Source organism: Dendrobates tinctorius, unplaced genomic scaffold, assembly GCF_039654945.1.
Source record: "Dendrobates tinctorius isolate UK_male_01 unplaced genomic scaffold, ASM3965494v1 ptg000251l, whole genome shotgun sequence".
Taxonomy (NCBI): domain Eukaryota; kingdom Metazoa; phylum Chordata; class Amphibia; order Anura; family Dendrobatidae; genus Dendrobates; species Dendrobates tinctorius.
Genome location: NW_027361918.1, coordinates 4,458,270 through 4,473,336, shown reverse-complemented (window position 1 = coordinate 4,473,336; position 15,067 = coordinate 4,458,270). Strand labels below are relative to the sequence as shown.

The 15,067-nt window shown below is 50.0% G+C and overlaps 1 protein-coding gene across 1 annotated transcript in view; it reads left to right on the top strand.

Moving 5' to 3' along the window:
* Positions 1–7,015: 7,015 nt before the first annotated feature.
* CGREF1 (cell growth regulator with EF-hand domain 1) overlaps positions 7,016–15,067 on the top strand; it is a 34,206-nt gene continuing 26,154 nt past the window's right edge. Inside the window, exons 1-2 of the mRNA XM_073557760.1 lie at positions 7,016–7,088; positions 12,886–12,972. Of these exons, the coding sequence (XP_073413861.1) occupies positions 12,896–12,972 (77 nt within the window). The 5' untranslated portion in view covers positions 7,016–7,088; positions 12,886–12,895. The remainder of the gene's footprint in view (positions 7,089–12,885; positions 12,973–15,067) is intronic.

Below are 15,067 nucleotides of genomic sequence, written 5' to 3'. Positions count from 1 at the left end.
AAATGATCAACTATTAGCAAGGCAACCCCTTTAAAGAAGTGGTTCTGCAGTGGGTGTCCACAGACCATTTTTTTGTTCTCATCCTTTTTGGCTGTTGTTTTGGTCACATTTTCATTTTGTCATTACTCTCCACCCCTAGAGAAGGTACTGTACAATAGCATGAGGCGGTGTCTACAACCCACAGAGATTGCTCAGGTAGTGCAGCTCATCCAAGATGGCACTTCAATGCGAGCTGTGGCAAGAAAGGTAGCTGTGTCTGTCAGCACAGTGTCCAGAGCATGGAGCAGATATCAGGAGACATGGAGGGGGCCGTAGGAGGACAACAACCTAGCAGAAGGACTGCTACCTCTTCCTTTATGCAAGGTGGAGCAGTGCCAGAGCCCTGCAAAATGACCTCCAGCAGACCAATAACATCCATATGTCTGCTCAAAGTGTCAGAAACAGTCTTCATGAGGGTGGTATGAGGGCGCGACGGGCACAAGTGGGTGCAACAGTCCAACACTGCAGGATGATTGGCATTTGCCAGAGAACACCAAGATTGCCAGATTCGTCATTGGCACCCTGTGCTCTTCACGAATGAGTGCAGGTTCACACTGAGCACATGTGACAGACGTGACAGAGTCTGGAGACGCCGTGGAGAGCGTTCTGCTGCCTGCAATATCCTCCAGCATGACCGGTTTGGCAGTGGGTCAGTAATGGTGTGGGGTGGCATTTCTTTGGAGGGCCGCACAGCCCTCCATGTGCTTGCCAGAGGTAGCCTGACTGCCATTAGGTACCGAGATGAGATCTTAAGACCCCTTGTGAGACCATATGCTGGTGCGGTTGGCCCTGGGTTCCTCCTAATGCAGGACAATGCCAGACCTCATGTGGATGGAGTGTGTTAGTAGTTCCTGCAAGATGAAGGCATTGAAGCTATTGACTGGCCCTCCCATTCCCCAGACCTGAATCCAATCGTGAACATCAGGGACATCGTGTCTCGCTCCATCCACCAACATCACGTTGCACCACAGACTGTCCATGAGTTGGCGGATGCTTTAATCCAGGTCTGCGAGGAGATCCCTCAGGAGACCATCTGCTGCCTCATCAGGAACATGCCCAGGTGTTGTAGGAAGGTCATACAGGCACATGGAGGCCACACACACTACTGAGCATCATTTCCTTGTCTTGAGACATTTCCACTGAAGTTGGATCAGCCTGTAATTTGATTTTCCACTTTGGTTTTGAGCATCCTTCCAAATTCAGACCTCCATGGGATATTAGTTTTGATTTTCATTGATCATTTTATTCACTGATATTTAGGATGTGGGATTTTAGTGTTCCCTTTATTATTTCGAGCAGTGTGTATTATATATTGCCACTCTTAGCTGACCCATGTGGTGCAGCCATGACACCTCGGTGTCGGATCTTCTGGACTACACCTAGCAAATCACAATTTTCCAGATTACTTCACTATTAATCCCTTAAAGACCAGGAGGCTGTCTCCTCCCAGATCTTGTTATTTTCCTACCATTCGAGGGCTCGTTGTTTGTCGGACAAGTTGTAGTTTTCACCTTTCTTTGAACTATATAATGCACAGAGAAATAGAAAAGATCCAGTGTAGAGAAACCGCGCACTATAGGGTTTGGGTTGTGTTTCTGTGGCGTTTTGTCACTTTTTATTGCAGATTTTTGGGGACCGGTGGGGTTTCCTGACTTGTCCCGTGTCGGCTCCGGTGTGCACTCTATGGCAGCACTATTTCTGGACAGTTACACCTGTGCGACTCCCATATGAGCAGGGACTTATTCCGAGATCTCGCCGCTCACATCGTGACTTCTGTCTTGTTTTTTGCTCTTTTTATTACAGCCCCGGACCTTGCAGTGCAGACAGCTCCATAGGGACGTCTTATGGCAGGTCCATTGTGGCAAGCGACTGACACCTCGCCATTGCATTGTGCAGGCTGGCAATGGCCATCAGAAGACATGACCGCCATGTTCAGTCCTGCCTGACTTACTATCAGCCGCCGGATGTGTAACATGGCTCCATACAAAGACAAGCCAGCGCTGCGCTCTGCCTGACTGACAGCCTCTGTGCTGCGTGACTTCAGGCAATGGAGCTGTCAGTCATGCAGAAGGAGGCGGAGCTGGACGGGAATAGAGCTGGAGTGACAGAAGTTTCAGATCTACCATAGCACTTCAGCCTCACTTGCATATCAATTCCACCGCTGATTTCCTGGCCGAGTACAGATGTTGCTGGAATGTTTCAGAGAGCGACGTGCATATAAACAGTTTGGGGTGAAATCCTGCTGGCAGGTTCTCTTTGACAGCAGATGGTTACGGCGTCACGTTCCCCACCATTGGGGACTGTAGGATCTACTGTCAGGCAGGAGTCTCCATCAACCGGGACGCTCCTCGCCCTTGTCGCCCCATCACAGATAGGAAGAACACAGGACTGAGCTAAAGGCGCTGGCTCCATCTCAGAACAGGGGTTACAGATGATGCAGTGCTGGCTCTGATGGTGCAGGGTTTATAGATGATGCAGTGCTTTCTCTGGCAGTGCAGGGATTACAGATGATGCAGTGCTGGCTCTGGCAGTGAAGGGGTTACAGATGATGCAGGCCTGGCTCTGGTGGTGCAGGGGTTACAGAGCATGCAGTGCTGGCTCTGGTGGTGCAGGGGTTACAGATGATGCAGTGCTGGCAGTGCAGGGGGATACAGCTGATGCAGTGCTGGCAGTGCAGGGGGTTACAGATGATGCAGTGCTGGCAGTTCATGGGTTACAGATGATGCAGTTCAGGGGGTTACAGATGATGCAGTGCTGGCAGTGCAGGGGGTTACAGATGATGCAGTGCAGGGGTTACAGATGATGCAGTGCTGGCAATGCAGGGGTTACAGAGGATGCAGTGCTGGGTTTTACAGCGGATGCAGTGCTGGCAGTGCAGGGGGTTACAGAGGATGCAGTGCTGGCAGTTGCGGGGTTACAGAAGATGCAGTGCAGGGGTTACAGAGGATGCAGGGCTGGCAATGCAGGGGTTACAGATGATGCAGTGCAGGGGTTACAGAGGATGCAGTGCTGGGTTTACAGAGGATGCAGTGCTGGCAGTGCAGGGCGTTACAGAGGATGCAGTGCTGGCAGTGTAAGGTTTACAGATGATGCTGTGCAGTCAGTGCAGAGGTTACATATGATGCCGTGCTGGCAGTGCAGGGATTACAGATTATGCAGTGCTGGCAGTGCTGGGGTTATAGATGATGCAGTGCTGGCAATGCAGGGGTTACATATTATGCTGTGCAGGGGGTTACAGAGGATGCAGTGCATGGGGTTACAGAGGATGCAGTGCTGGCAGTGCAGGGGGTTACAGATGATGCAGTGCCAGCAGTGCAGTTATTACAGAGGATGCAGTGCTGACAGTGCAGGGGTTACAGATGATGCAGTGCTGGCTCTGACCGTGCGGGGGTCACCGATGATGCATTGCTGACAGTGCAGGAGTTACAGATGATGCTGTGCAGTCAGTGCAGAGGTTACAGATGATGCAGTGTTGGCAATGCAGGGGTTACAGATGATGCAGTGCAGGGGTTACAGATGCTGCAGTGCTGGCAGTGCAGGGGTTACAGATGATGCAGTGCAAGGGGTTACATAGTATGCAGTGCAGGGGTTACAGAGGATGCAGTGCTGGCAGTGCAGGATTACAGAGGATGCAGTGCTGGCAGTGCAGGGGTTACAGATGATGCAGTTCCAGCAGTGCAGGTGGTACAGAGGATGCAGGGCTGGCAGTGCAGGGGTTACAGAGGATGCAGTGCTGGCTTTGGCAGTACAGGGGTTACCGATGATGCAATGCTGGCAGTGCAGGAGTTACAGATGATGCTGTGCAGTCAGTTCAGAGGTTACAGATGATGCAGTGCTGGCAATGCAGGGGTTACAGATGATGCAATGCAGGGGTTACAGATGATGCAGTGCTGGCAGTGCAGGGGTTACAGAGGATGCAGTGCTGGCAGTGCAGGGGTTACAGAGGATGCAATGCAGGGGGGTTACAGAGGATGCAGTGCTGGCAGTGCAGGGGTTACAGATGATATAGTGCTTGCTCTGGCGGTGCAGGGGTTACAGATGATGCAGTGCAGGGGTTACAGATTATGCAGTGCTGGCAGTGCAGGGGTTACAGATGATGCAGTGCTGGCAGTGCAGGGGTTACAAATGCTGCAGTGCTGGCAGTGCAGGGGGTTTTACAGAGGATGCAGTGCTGGCGGTGCAGGGGTTACAAATGCTGCAGTGCTGACAGTGCAGGGGGGTTTACAGAGGATGCAGTGCTGGCGGTGCAGGGGTTACAAATGCTGCAGTGCTTGCTCTGGCGGTGCAGGGGTTACAGATGATGCAGTGCAGGGGGTTACAGATGATGCAGTGCTGAGGTTACAGATGATGCAGTGCTGGCAGTGCAGGGGTTACAAATGCTGCAGTGCTGGCAGTGCAGGGGGGTTTACAGAGGATGCAGTGCTGGCGGTGCAGGGGTTATAAATGCTGCAGTGCAGGGGGGTTTACAGAGGATGCAGTGCTGGTGGTGCAGGGGTTACAAATGCTGCAGTGCAGGGTTTTTTTTACAGAGGATGCAGTGCTGGTGGTGCAGGGGTTACAAATGCTGCAGTGCTTGCTCTGAAGGTGCAGGGGTTACAGATGATGCAGTGCTGGCAGTGCAGGGATTACAAATGCTGCAGTGCTGGCAGTGCAGTGGGGTTTACAGAGGATGCAGTGCTGGCGGTGCAGGGGTTACAAATGCTGCAGTGCTGGCAGTGCAGGGGGGATTACAGAGGATGCAGTGCTGGCGGTGCAGGGGTTACAAATGCTGCAGTGCAGGGGTTTTTTTTACAGATGATGCAGTGCTGGCAGTGAAGGGGTTACAAATGCTGCAGTGCTGGCAGTGCAGTGGGGTTTACAGAGGATGCAGTGCTGGTGGTGCAGGGGTTACAAATGCTGCAGTGCTGGCAGTGCAGGGTTACAGAGGATGCAGTGCAGGGGTTACAGATGCTGCAGTGCTGGCAGTGCAGGGGTTACAGAGGATGCAGTGCAAGGGGTTACATAGTATGCAGTGCAGGGGTTACAGAGGATGCAGTGCTGGCAGTGCAGGGTTACAGAGGATGCAGTGCTGGCAGTGCAGGGGTTACAGATGATGCAGTTCCAGCAGTGCAGGTGGTACAGAGGATGCAGGGCTGGCAGTGCAGGGGTTACAGAGGATGCAGTGCTGGCTTTGGCAGTGCAGGGGTTACCGATGATGCAGTGCTGGCAGTGCAGGAGTTACAGATGATGCTGTGCAGTCAGTTCAGAGGTTACAGATGATGCAGTGCTGGCAATGCAGGGGTTACAGATGATGCAGTGCAGGGGTTACAGATGATGCAGTGCAGGGGTTACAGAGGATGCAGTGCTGGCAGTGCAGGGGTTACAGATCCTGCAATGCAGGGGGTTACAGAGGATGCAGTGCTGGCAGTGCAGGGGTTACAGATGATGTAGTGCTTGCTCTGGCGGTGCAGGGGTTACAGATGATGCAGTGCAGGGGTTACAGATTATGCAGTGCTGGAAGTGCAGGGGTTACAAATGATGCAGTGCTGGCAGTGCAGGGGTTACAAATGCTGCAGTGCTGGCAGTGCAGGGGTTTTTACAGAGGATGCAGTGCTGGTGGTGCAGGGGTTACAAATGCTGCAGTGCTTGCTCTGGCGGTGCAGGGGTTACAGATGATGCAGTGCAGGGGGTTACAGATGATGCAGTGCTGAGGTTACAGATGATGCAGTGCTGGCAGTGCGGGGGTTACAAATGCTGCAGTGCTGGCAGTGCAGGGGTTTTTTACAGAGGATGCAGTGCTGGCAGTGCAGGGGTTACAAATGCTGCAGTGCTGGCAGTGCAGGGGGGTTTACAGAGGATGCAGTGCTAGCGGTGCAGGGGTTACAAATGCTGCAGTGCAGGGGGGTTTACAGAGGATGCAGTGCTGGCGGTGCAGGGGTTACAAATGCTGCAGTGCAGGGGGTTTTACAGAGGATGCAGTGCTGGTGGTGCAGGGGTTACAAATGCTGCGGTGCTGGCAGTGCAGTGGGGTTTACAGAGGATGCAGTGCTGGCGGTGCAGGGGTTATAAATGGTGCAGTGCTGGCAGTGCAGGGGTTATAGAGGATGCAGTGCTGGCGGTGCAGGGGTTATAAATGGTGCAGTGCTGGCAGTGCAGGGGTTACAGAGGATGCAGTGCATGGGTTACAGATGCTGCAGTGCTGGCAGTGCAGGGGTTACAGAGGATGCAGTGCAGGGGTTACAGAGGATGCAGTGCAGGGGTTACAGAGGATGCAGTGCTGGCAGTGCAGGGGTTACAGAGGATGCAGTGCAGGGGTTACAGAGGATGCAGTGCTGGCGGTGCAGGGGTTACAGAGGATGCAGTGCTGGCGGTGCAGGGGTTACAGAGGATGCAGTGCATGGGTTACAGAGGATGCAGTGCTGGCAGTGCAGGGGTTACAGAGGATGCAGTGCAGGGGTTACAGAGGATGCAGTGCTGGCGGTGCAGGGGTTACAGATGCTGCAGTGCTGGCAGTGCAGGGGTTACAGAGGATGCAGTGCTGGCGGTGCAGGGGTTACAGAGGATGCAGTGCATGGGTTACAGAGGATGCAGTGCATGGGTTACAGAGGATGCAGTGCTGGCAGTGCAGGGGTTACAGAGGATGCAGTGCAGGGGTTACAGAGGATGCAGTGCAGGGGTTACAGAGGATGCAGTGCAGGGGTTACAGAGGATGCAGTGCTGGCAGTGCAGGGGTTACAGAGGATGCAGTGCAGGGGTTACAGAGGATGCAGTGCTGGCGGTGCAGGGGTTACAGATGCTGCAGTGCTGGCGGTGCAGGGGTTACAGAGGATGCAGTGCTGGCGGTGCAGGGGTTACAGAGGATGCAGTGCATGGGTTACAGAGGATGCAGTGCTGGCAGTGCAGGGGTTACAGAGGATGCAGTGCAGGGGTTACAGAGGATGCAGTGCTGGCGGTGCAGGGGTTACAGATGCTGCAGTGCTGGCAGTGCAGGGGTTACAGAGGATGCAGTGCCGTCTTGCAGGGAGGAGTTGGGCTGCGCGGAGCAGATGACCGCGCTCTGCAGACAGACGGTAGGTGCCACGACTGCAGTCATTATATTCTTCTATATATATATATAGGGAGCTGTCAGGTGAGCCGTCATCAGCAGGACTGCTGCTCCCCGATACTACAACCCCCACCAAGAGCTGCCCAATACTGCTGCTGAATACTACGACCCCTATTATCACCTGATCATAACACCATCCTAGCTTACCCTATATGGCGAGGACTACAACCCCCAACATGACCCCTAGATATCACCAGAACATGTCTATTATACCCTATATAGAGAACACTACAACCCCCAACATGCCCGCCCCACTAGATATCTCCGAATACAATTTATTTCAATATTTACATCAAGTTTTTGCTTTAAATATTTAGGTTTGTTCTCCTCATCAGGGGCCTGGCTGCTGGGGGTTGTAGTCATTTACGGTTGGTAGAGGACACAGAGGAGCCGCGGGTCACAGATTGTAATGACGGGTTCCCTCTAGATTACTGTCAGGTGCAGGGATCACATCAATGCCACCTCCTGCCCTGCCGGAGTAGACCATACTGAGGACCACACTGAGGACCATACAGAGGACCACACTGAGGACCATACTGAGGACCACACTGAGGACCATACAGACGACTACACTGAGGACCATACAGAGGACCACACTGAGGATCATACTGAGGACCACACTGAGGACCACACTGAGGACCACACTGAGGACCATAATGAGGACCACACTGAGGACCATACAGAGGACCACACTGAGGACCACACTGAGGACCACACTGAGGACCATACTGTGGACTATACTGAGGACCACACTGAGGTCCATACTGAGGACCACACTGAGGACCATACTGAGGACCACACTGAGGACCATACTGAGGACCACACTGAGGACCATACTGAGGACCACACTGAGGACCATACTGAGGACCACACTGAGGACCATACTGAGGACCACACTGAGGACCATACTGAGGACCACACTGAGGACCATACAGAGGACAACACTGAGGACCATACAGACGACTACACTGAGGATCATACAGAGGACCACACTGAGTATCATACTGAGGACCACACTGAGGACCACACTGAGGACCACACTGAGGACCATAATGAGGACCACACTGAGGACCACACTGAGGACCATACTGTGGACTATACTGAGGACCACACTGAGGTCCATACTGAGGACCACACTGAGGACTATACTGAGGACCAGGGGTTGCTCACTATGGGGGGAAGAAAGGTGATTCCGGCAGCTAAATAGGAAAGGGTTCTTTACAGTTAGAGCAGTCAGACTGTGGAATGTCGACCACAAGAGATAGTAATGGCCGACACTATAACAGCTCTTATACAAGGGACGGACGATTTCCTCGATACACAGAACACTGTGGGTTATAGAAAATTAGTAACAATATGTACAAATGGTGGAGAAAGGGAGAACCTGATGGATCAGGGGCTTATTTTAACCTATGCAATGTGGACATTGATGTGGTTGGTGGAACATGATGCTCCTGGAGTCAGTGGTGTATCCTCAGGCTTTACACATGAATGGATCATAAAATATGAAGATGAATGGATCATAAAATATGAAGATGGATCAGTGGTTTCTTCAGATTTTCTGCTCAGAGATAAATCAAACATTTCTTCAGACTTTGTGTCCGAAGATGAATCAGTGGTTTCTTTAGGATTTGTGTTTAGAGATGAATCAGTGGTTTCTTCAAGATTGTTGTTTGGAGATGAATCAGTAGTTTCTTCAGGATTTATGTCAAGAGATGAATCAATGGTTTCTTCAAGTTTTGTGCCTGGATCTGTATCAGTGGTTTCTTCATGAGATGTTTGTTGATGAATCAGTAGTTTCTTCAGGATTTATGTCAAGAGATGAATCAATGGTTTGTTTCTTCAGGCTTTGTGTCCAGAGATGAATCAGTGGTTTCTTCATGATTGATGTTCGGAGATGAATCAGTGGTTTCTTCAGGATTTATGTCAAGAGATGAATCAATGGTTTCTTCAGGCGTTGTGTCCAGAGATGAATCAGTGGTTTCTTCATGACTAATGTTCAGAGATGAATCAGTGGTTTCTTCAGGATTTATGTCAAGAGATGAATCAATGGTTTCTTCGGATTTCCTGCTAGGAGATAAATCAATGATTTCCTCAGGCTTTTTCTTTGAAGATAAATCTGTGGTTTTTCAAGTTTTCTGTTTGGAGATGAATAAGTAGTTCCTTCAGGCTTTATGTTTAGGAATGAATGAGTGCTTTCTTCTGATTTTAATTTAGGAGTTAAATATGTCATTTCTTCAGGTTTTAAATTTGGAGATTAATCAGTGGTTTCATCATGTTTTGTGTTCAGAGGTGAACTAGTGGTTCCTTCAGGTTTCCTGTTTGGAGATGGATCCATGGTTTCTTTAGACTTTGTGTTTGGAGATGAATCAGTTGTTTCTTCAGGCATTGTGTCCGTAGAGTAATCAGTGGTTTCTTCATGATTGATGTTCAGAGATGAATCAGTGGTTTCTTCAAGCTTTGTGTTCAGAGATGAATCAGTGGTTTCTTCAGGATTTAAATTCAGATCTATATCAGTGATTTCTTCAAGTTTCCTGTTCAGAAATGAATCAGTGGTTTCTTCAGGCTTTGTGTTTGGAGATAAATCAGTGATTTATTCAAGATTCCAGTTTGGAGATGAATCGGTGGTTTCTTCAGGCTTTGTGTTCAGAGATGAATTAGTGGCTTCCTCAGGTTTTACATTCAGAGATGAATCAGTGTTTTATTCAGGCTTTGTGTTTGGAGATGAATCCATTGTTTCCACATTATTGATGTTCAGATTTTGTGGTCAGTGATCAATCAGTGGTTTTTTCAAATTTCCTGTTTGGAGATGGAGCCATGGTTTCTTCAGGCTTTGTGTCCATAGATGAATCAGTGGTTTCTTCAGGCTTTGTGTTCAGAGATGGATCAGTGGATTCTTCAGGTTTTGTGTCCATAGATGAATCAGTGGTTTCTTCATGGTTGAAGTTCAGAGATGAATCGGGTTTCTTCAGGCTTTGTGTTCAGATATGAATCATTGGTTTCATCATGCCTTGTGTCCGTAGATGAATCAGTGGTTTCTTCATGGTTGAAGTTCAGAGATGAATTGGGTTTCTTCAGGCTTTGTGTTCAGAGATGAATCATTGGTTTCATCATGCCTTGTGTCCGTAGATGAATCAGTGGTTTCTTCATGGTTGAAGTTCAGAGATGAATTGGGTTTCTTCAGGCTTTGTGTTCAGAGATGAATCATTGGTTTCATCATGCCTTGTGTCCGTAGATGAATCAGTGGTTTCTTCATGATTGAAGTTCGGAGATGAATTAGGGGTTTCTTCATGCTTTGTGTTCAGAGGTGAATCATTGATTTCTTCAGGCTTTGTGATCAGAGAGATGAATCATTGGTTTCTTCAGGCTTTGTTTTCAGAGATGAATCAGTGGTTTCCTCATGTTTAATGTTTAGATTTTCTGATCAGAGATGAATCAGTGGTTTATGCGGGTTTCGTGTTTGGAGATGAATCAGTGGTTTCTTCAGACTTTGTGTCCATAGATGAATCAGTGGTTTCTTCATGGTTGAAGTTCGGAGATGAATTAGTGGTTTCTTCAAGCTTTGTGTTCAGAGATGAATCAGTGGTTTCTTCAGGCTTTGTGTTCAGAGATAAATCTGTGGTTTCTTCAGGCTTTGTATTCAGAGATGAATCAGTGGTTTCCTCATGTTCAATGTTCAGATTTTGTGATCAGAGATCAATCAGTGGTTTATGCGGGTTTCGTGTTTGGAGATGAATCAGTGGTTTCTTCAGGCTTTTTGTTCAGAGATGAATCAGTGGTTTCTTCAGGCTTTGTGTCTGTAGATGAATCAGTGGTTTCTTCATGATTGATGTTCGGTGATGAATCAGTGATTTCTTCAAGCTTTGTGTTCAGAGATGAATTAGTGGTTTCTTCAGGATTTAAATTCAGATGTAAATCAGTGATTTCTTCAAGTTTCCTGTTCAGAAATGAATCAGTGGTTTCTTCAGGATTTGTGTTTGGAGATAAGTCAGTGATTTCTTCATAATTCCGGTTTGGAGATGAATCAGTGGTTTCTTCAGTCTTTGTGTTCAGAGATGAATTAGTGGTTTCTTCAGGTTTTACATTCAGAGATGAATCAGTGTTTTTTTCAGGCTTTGTGTTTGGTGATGAATCAGTGTTTTCTTCGGGTCTTGTGTCCGTAGATCAATCAGTGGTTTCTTCATGATTGAAGTTTGGAGATGAATTAGTGGTTTCTTCAATCTTTGTGTTCAGAGATGAATCAGTGGTTTCTTCAGGCTTTGTGTTCAGAGATGAATCAGTGGTTTCTTCAGACTTTGTGTTCAGAGATGAATCAGTGTTTTTTTCAGGCATTTTGTCCGTGGATGAATCAGTGGTTTCTTCATGATTGATGTTCGGAGATGAATCAGTGGTTTCTTCAAGCTTTGTGCTCAGAGAAGAATCATTGCTTTCTTCAGGCTTTGTGTCCATAGATGAATCAGTGGTTTCCTACTGATTGATGATTTTGTGATCAGAGATCAATCAGTAGTTTATGCAGGTTTCATGTTTGGAGATGTATCAGTGGTTTCTTCAAGTTTCATTTCTTGAATGTAATTGCTTTTTCCCCCAGTTTTTATGTTTGGCTTCTATTTATCATTTTCTTTTGGTCAGATAACATATTCAAGATGTCAAGAGGTATTTGTGTCTGTGGGGCAGCAGTTCATGCACAACAAAGGCATCTCCATTCATTCGGGACTATGCAAGCTCCACCATGCCCCATCCCATGGATAGAAGTGCTACTGGTGCTGGCCCAATGTATGTTCTGCCCTGCAGACTTGGTGGAGTTGTTGCGTAGTGGCACAACCCTCAATTCCTGAGCACGGAATGTGAGGTTTTCACTTTTCAGGGACCAGGAGTCTGTTTTCTCTACGTACAATCCTCCCTTTCCATGGTTGTGTCTGGCATTATATGGATGTGACTGCTGCTATGGCAGATCCTCACCGTTATTTCGAACTGGGATGGAGGGGAGTTGGATGCTGGAGGACCTGTCACTTTTTGGTCTGGTGCCTTCTCTCTGCTCTTTGGTTTGATCATTAACCATTGAAGTTGTTGGAGACTTCCCACTTCTCGTAGGCTGGTTTTAGATTTGTGTTCAGGAGGGCTGCGGATGGCAGCTTACTTCCTCCGTGAAGCTCCTCCTACACGCCGCCTACTTCTGTACGCGTTCTGCGTTTCCCTGCGTACCTATCTTTAACATTGGGTACGCAGGGACACGCGTTGTATGCGGATGCGTCCACATGTGGCGATTTGACGTGTACGGCGACCGCACGGAAACGCGGAAGTAGGAGGAGCTTCACGGAAGAAGAAAGGAGGAAGTAGGCTGCCATCCGAAGCCCTCCTGAAAGCAAATCTGAACCTAGCCTTACCTGGAAGTAAGAACCTTAGTAGACAAAGTCCAGCGTCCTTCTTTGTGCCCATTGTTTATTATGTCCTGCACTTCCTGGAACATTCTTCTGTGTAAATTTGAGGGTTGCACGCCTGTTTGCTCTGGAAAAAATACTAGATATGATTGTAGGTCAAGTTATAGTCCACCTGTCGCTGTGCACAGTGCAGTGATTATGTGACTTGTTTTCACACATTCCCTATACATTAGAATCCGGTAATTATGAGATCCGTGTCACCATACAGTCAGATGGGAGATATGTATGACTGGTTGGGGAGCTCCAGAGTGGTGGCTGGTGGACATGTCTCTTTAGTTCATGGTTCATATTTATGCATGAAATATATATTTTTTTGCTTTGCAGACACTCCATCATGAGGGGTTTGGTTCTGGTTCAGCTGCTGCCCTTGTTCTTCCGCCACAGTTTTGCAGCTCCAAGAGCAGATAGCAGGTAAGTGAGACCGTTGTGTGATATGGAGCCTCCAAAGTATGAGAAAGGATAGGCCTCAAAGTTGGCTTAGTCCTGAACTATCTGCAGCCCTCTGTACTGCAAAGTGACGCCCCGGCCATCCGCTGATCAAAGAAGTGAACGATGGGCCATGCTGCGGGGGGGGGGGGGGGGGGAACTCAGAGTGGCTGCAGAACTATACCGTGTCCTCTTCATTAAGAAGATTGGTGGGGGTGACCCTGGCTATCCTAAAATGATGGCCAGGGTCACAAGAAATAAGTCATCAACTTACAAGATGGAGACATTCCTGTAATCAGAGAGATGAAATCCTAATCTGAAGAACGCACATGACCGATCTCACTACATTTGACTTCTTTGCTCAAAATATGAACTTATAGCGATGCCAACAAAAACCGAATATAACTCCCCAAAGACTGCCCTGCCAAGCTCATCCACTCACTCACCCATCATCCTGAGTGGATGCTTATCAGTATTTACTCCTGTGCCTGCTTCATCATCGTACTCCACTGGGCCCATCTACTTCCTGCCATCAGCTGCTATCGTACCCAAGTACTGGGAAGTACGGCCTCTTCTTCTGTAATATGTCCTTCAAGAAAAGCCTTTTCTTCTTCCTACAAACACTCGTACCCTCCTGCTTCAGGATGACCCTGCCTGGTAAGGTCTGCTCTGGCTGATGAAGGCCCTGCCCGGTCAGAGCTGCTCCGGCTGATGAGGGCCCTGCCCAGTCAGGTCTGCTCCGGCTGATGAGTGCCCTTCCCGGTCAGGTCTGCTCTGGCTGATGAGTGCCCTTCCCGGTCAGGTCTGCTCTGGCTGATGAGTGCCCTTCCCGGTCAGGTCTGCTCTGGCTGATGATGGCCCTGCCCGGTCAGAGCTGCTCCGGCTGATGAGGGCCCTGCCCGGTCAGGTCTGCTCCGGCTGATGAGTGCCCTTCCCGGTCAGGTCTGCTCTGGCTGATGAAGGCCCTGCCCGGTCAGAGCTGCTCCGGCTGATGAGGGCCCTGCCCGGTCAGGTTTGCTCCAGCTGATGAGATCCCTGCCCGGTCAGGTCTGCTCTGGCTGATGATGGCCCTGCCCAGTCAGGTCTGCTCTGGCTGATGAGTGCCCTTCCCGGTCAGGTCTGCTCTGGCTGATGATGGCCCTGCCCCGTCAAGTCTATTCCCGCTGATGAGATCCCTGCCTGGTCAGGTCTGCTCTGGATGTTGAGGGCCCTGCCCGATGCGGTCTGCTCCAGCTGATGAGGGCCCTGCTCAGTCCAGTCTGCTCCGACTGATGGGAGCCCTGCCCGGTCTGGTCTTCTCCGGCTGATGAGGGTCCTGCCCGGTCAAGTCTGGTCCTGGCTGATGAGATCCTTGCCCCGTAAGGACTGCTCGGCTGATGAGATCACAGCCTGGTCAGGCCTGCTCTGACTGATGAGGGCCCTGCCCTGTCAGGTCTGCTCCAGCTGATGAGGGCCCTGCCTGGTCAGATCTGCTCCGGCTGATGAGGGTTCTGCCAGGTGCAATGTGCTCTGGCTGATGAGGACCCTGCGCTGTCAGGTCTGCTCCAGCTGGTAAGGGCCCTGTCTGGTCAGGTCTTCTCCGGCTGATGAGATCACTGCCCGGTCAGGTCTGCTCTGACTGATGAGGGCCCTGCCCGGTCAGGTCTGCTCCGGCTGATAAGGTCCCTGCCCGGTCAGGTCTGCTCTGTCTGATGAGGGCTCTGCCCGGTGCAATCTGCTCCAGCTGATAAGGGCCCTGCCCAGTCCTACCTTGGTGGGATATTTGTCTGTCTTCTGATGTCAAGTCTGGTCCTAGATGATGAGATCCCTGCCTCGTCAGGACTGCCCTGGCTGATGAGGGCCTTGCCTGGTAAGATCTGCTCCGGCTGATGAGGGTCCTGCCAAGTCAGGTCTATTCCACTGAAGAGATCCCTGCCTGGTTAGGTCTGCTGCGGCTGATGAGGGCCCTGCCCGGTCAGGTCTGCTCCTGCTGATGAGGGCCCTGCCCGGTCAGGTCTGCTCCGGCTGATGAGGGCCCTGCCCGGTCCTACCTCGGTGGGATATTTGTCTGTTTTCTGAGGCGAGGTCTGCTCTGGCTGAT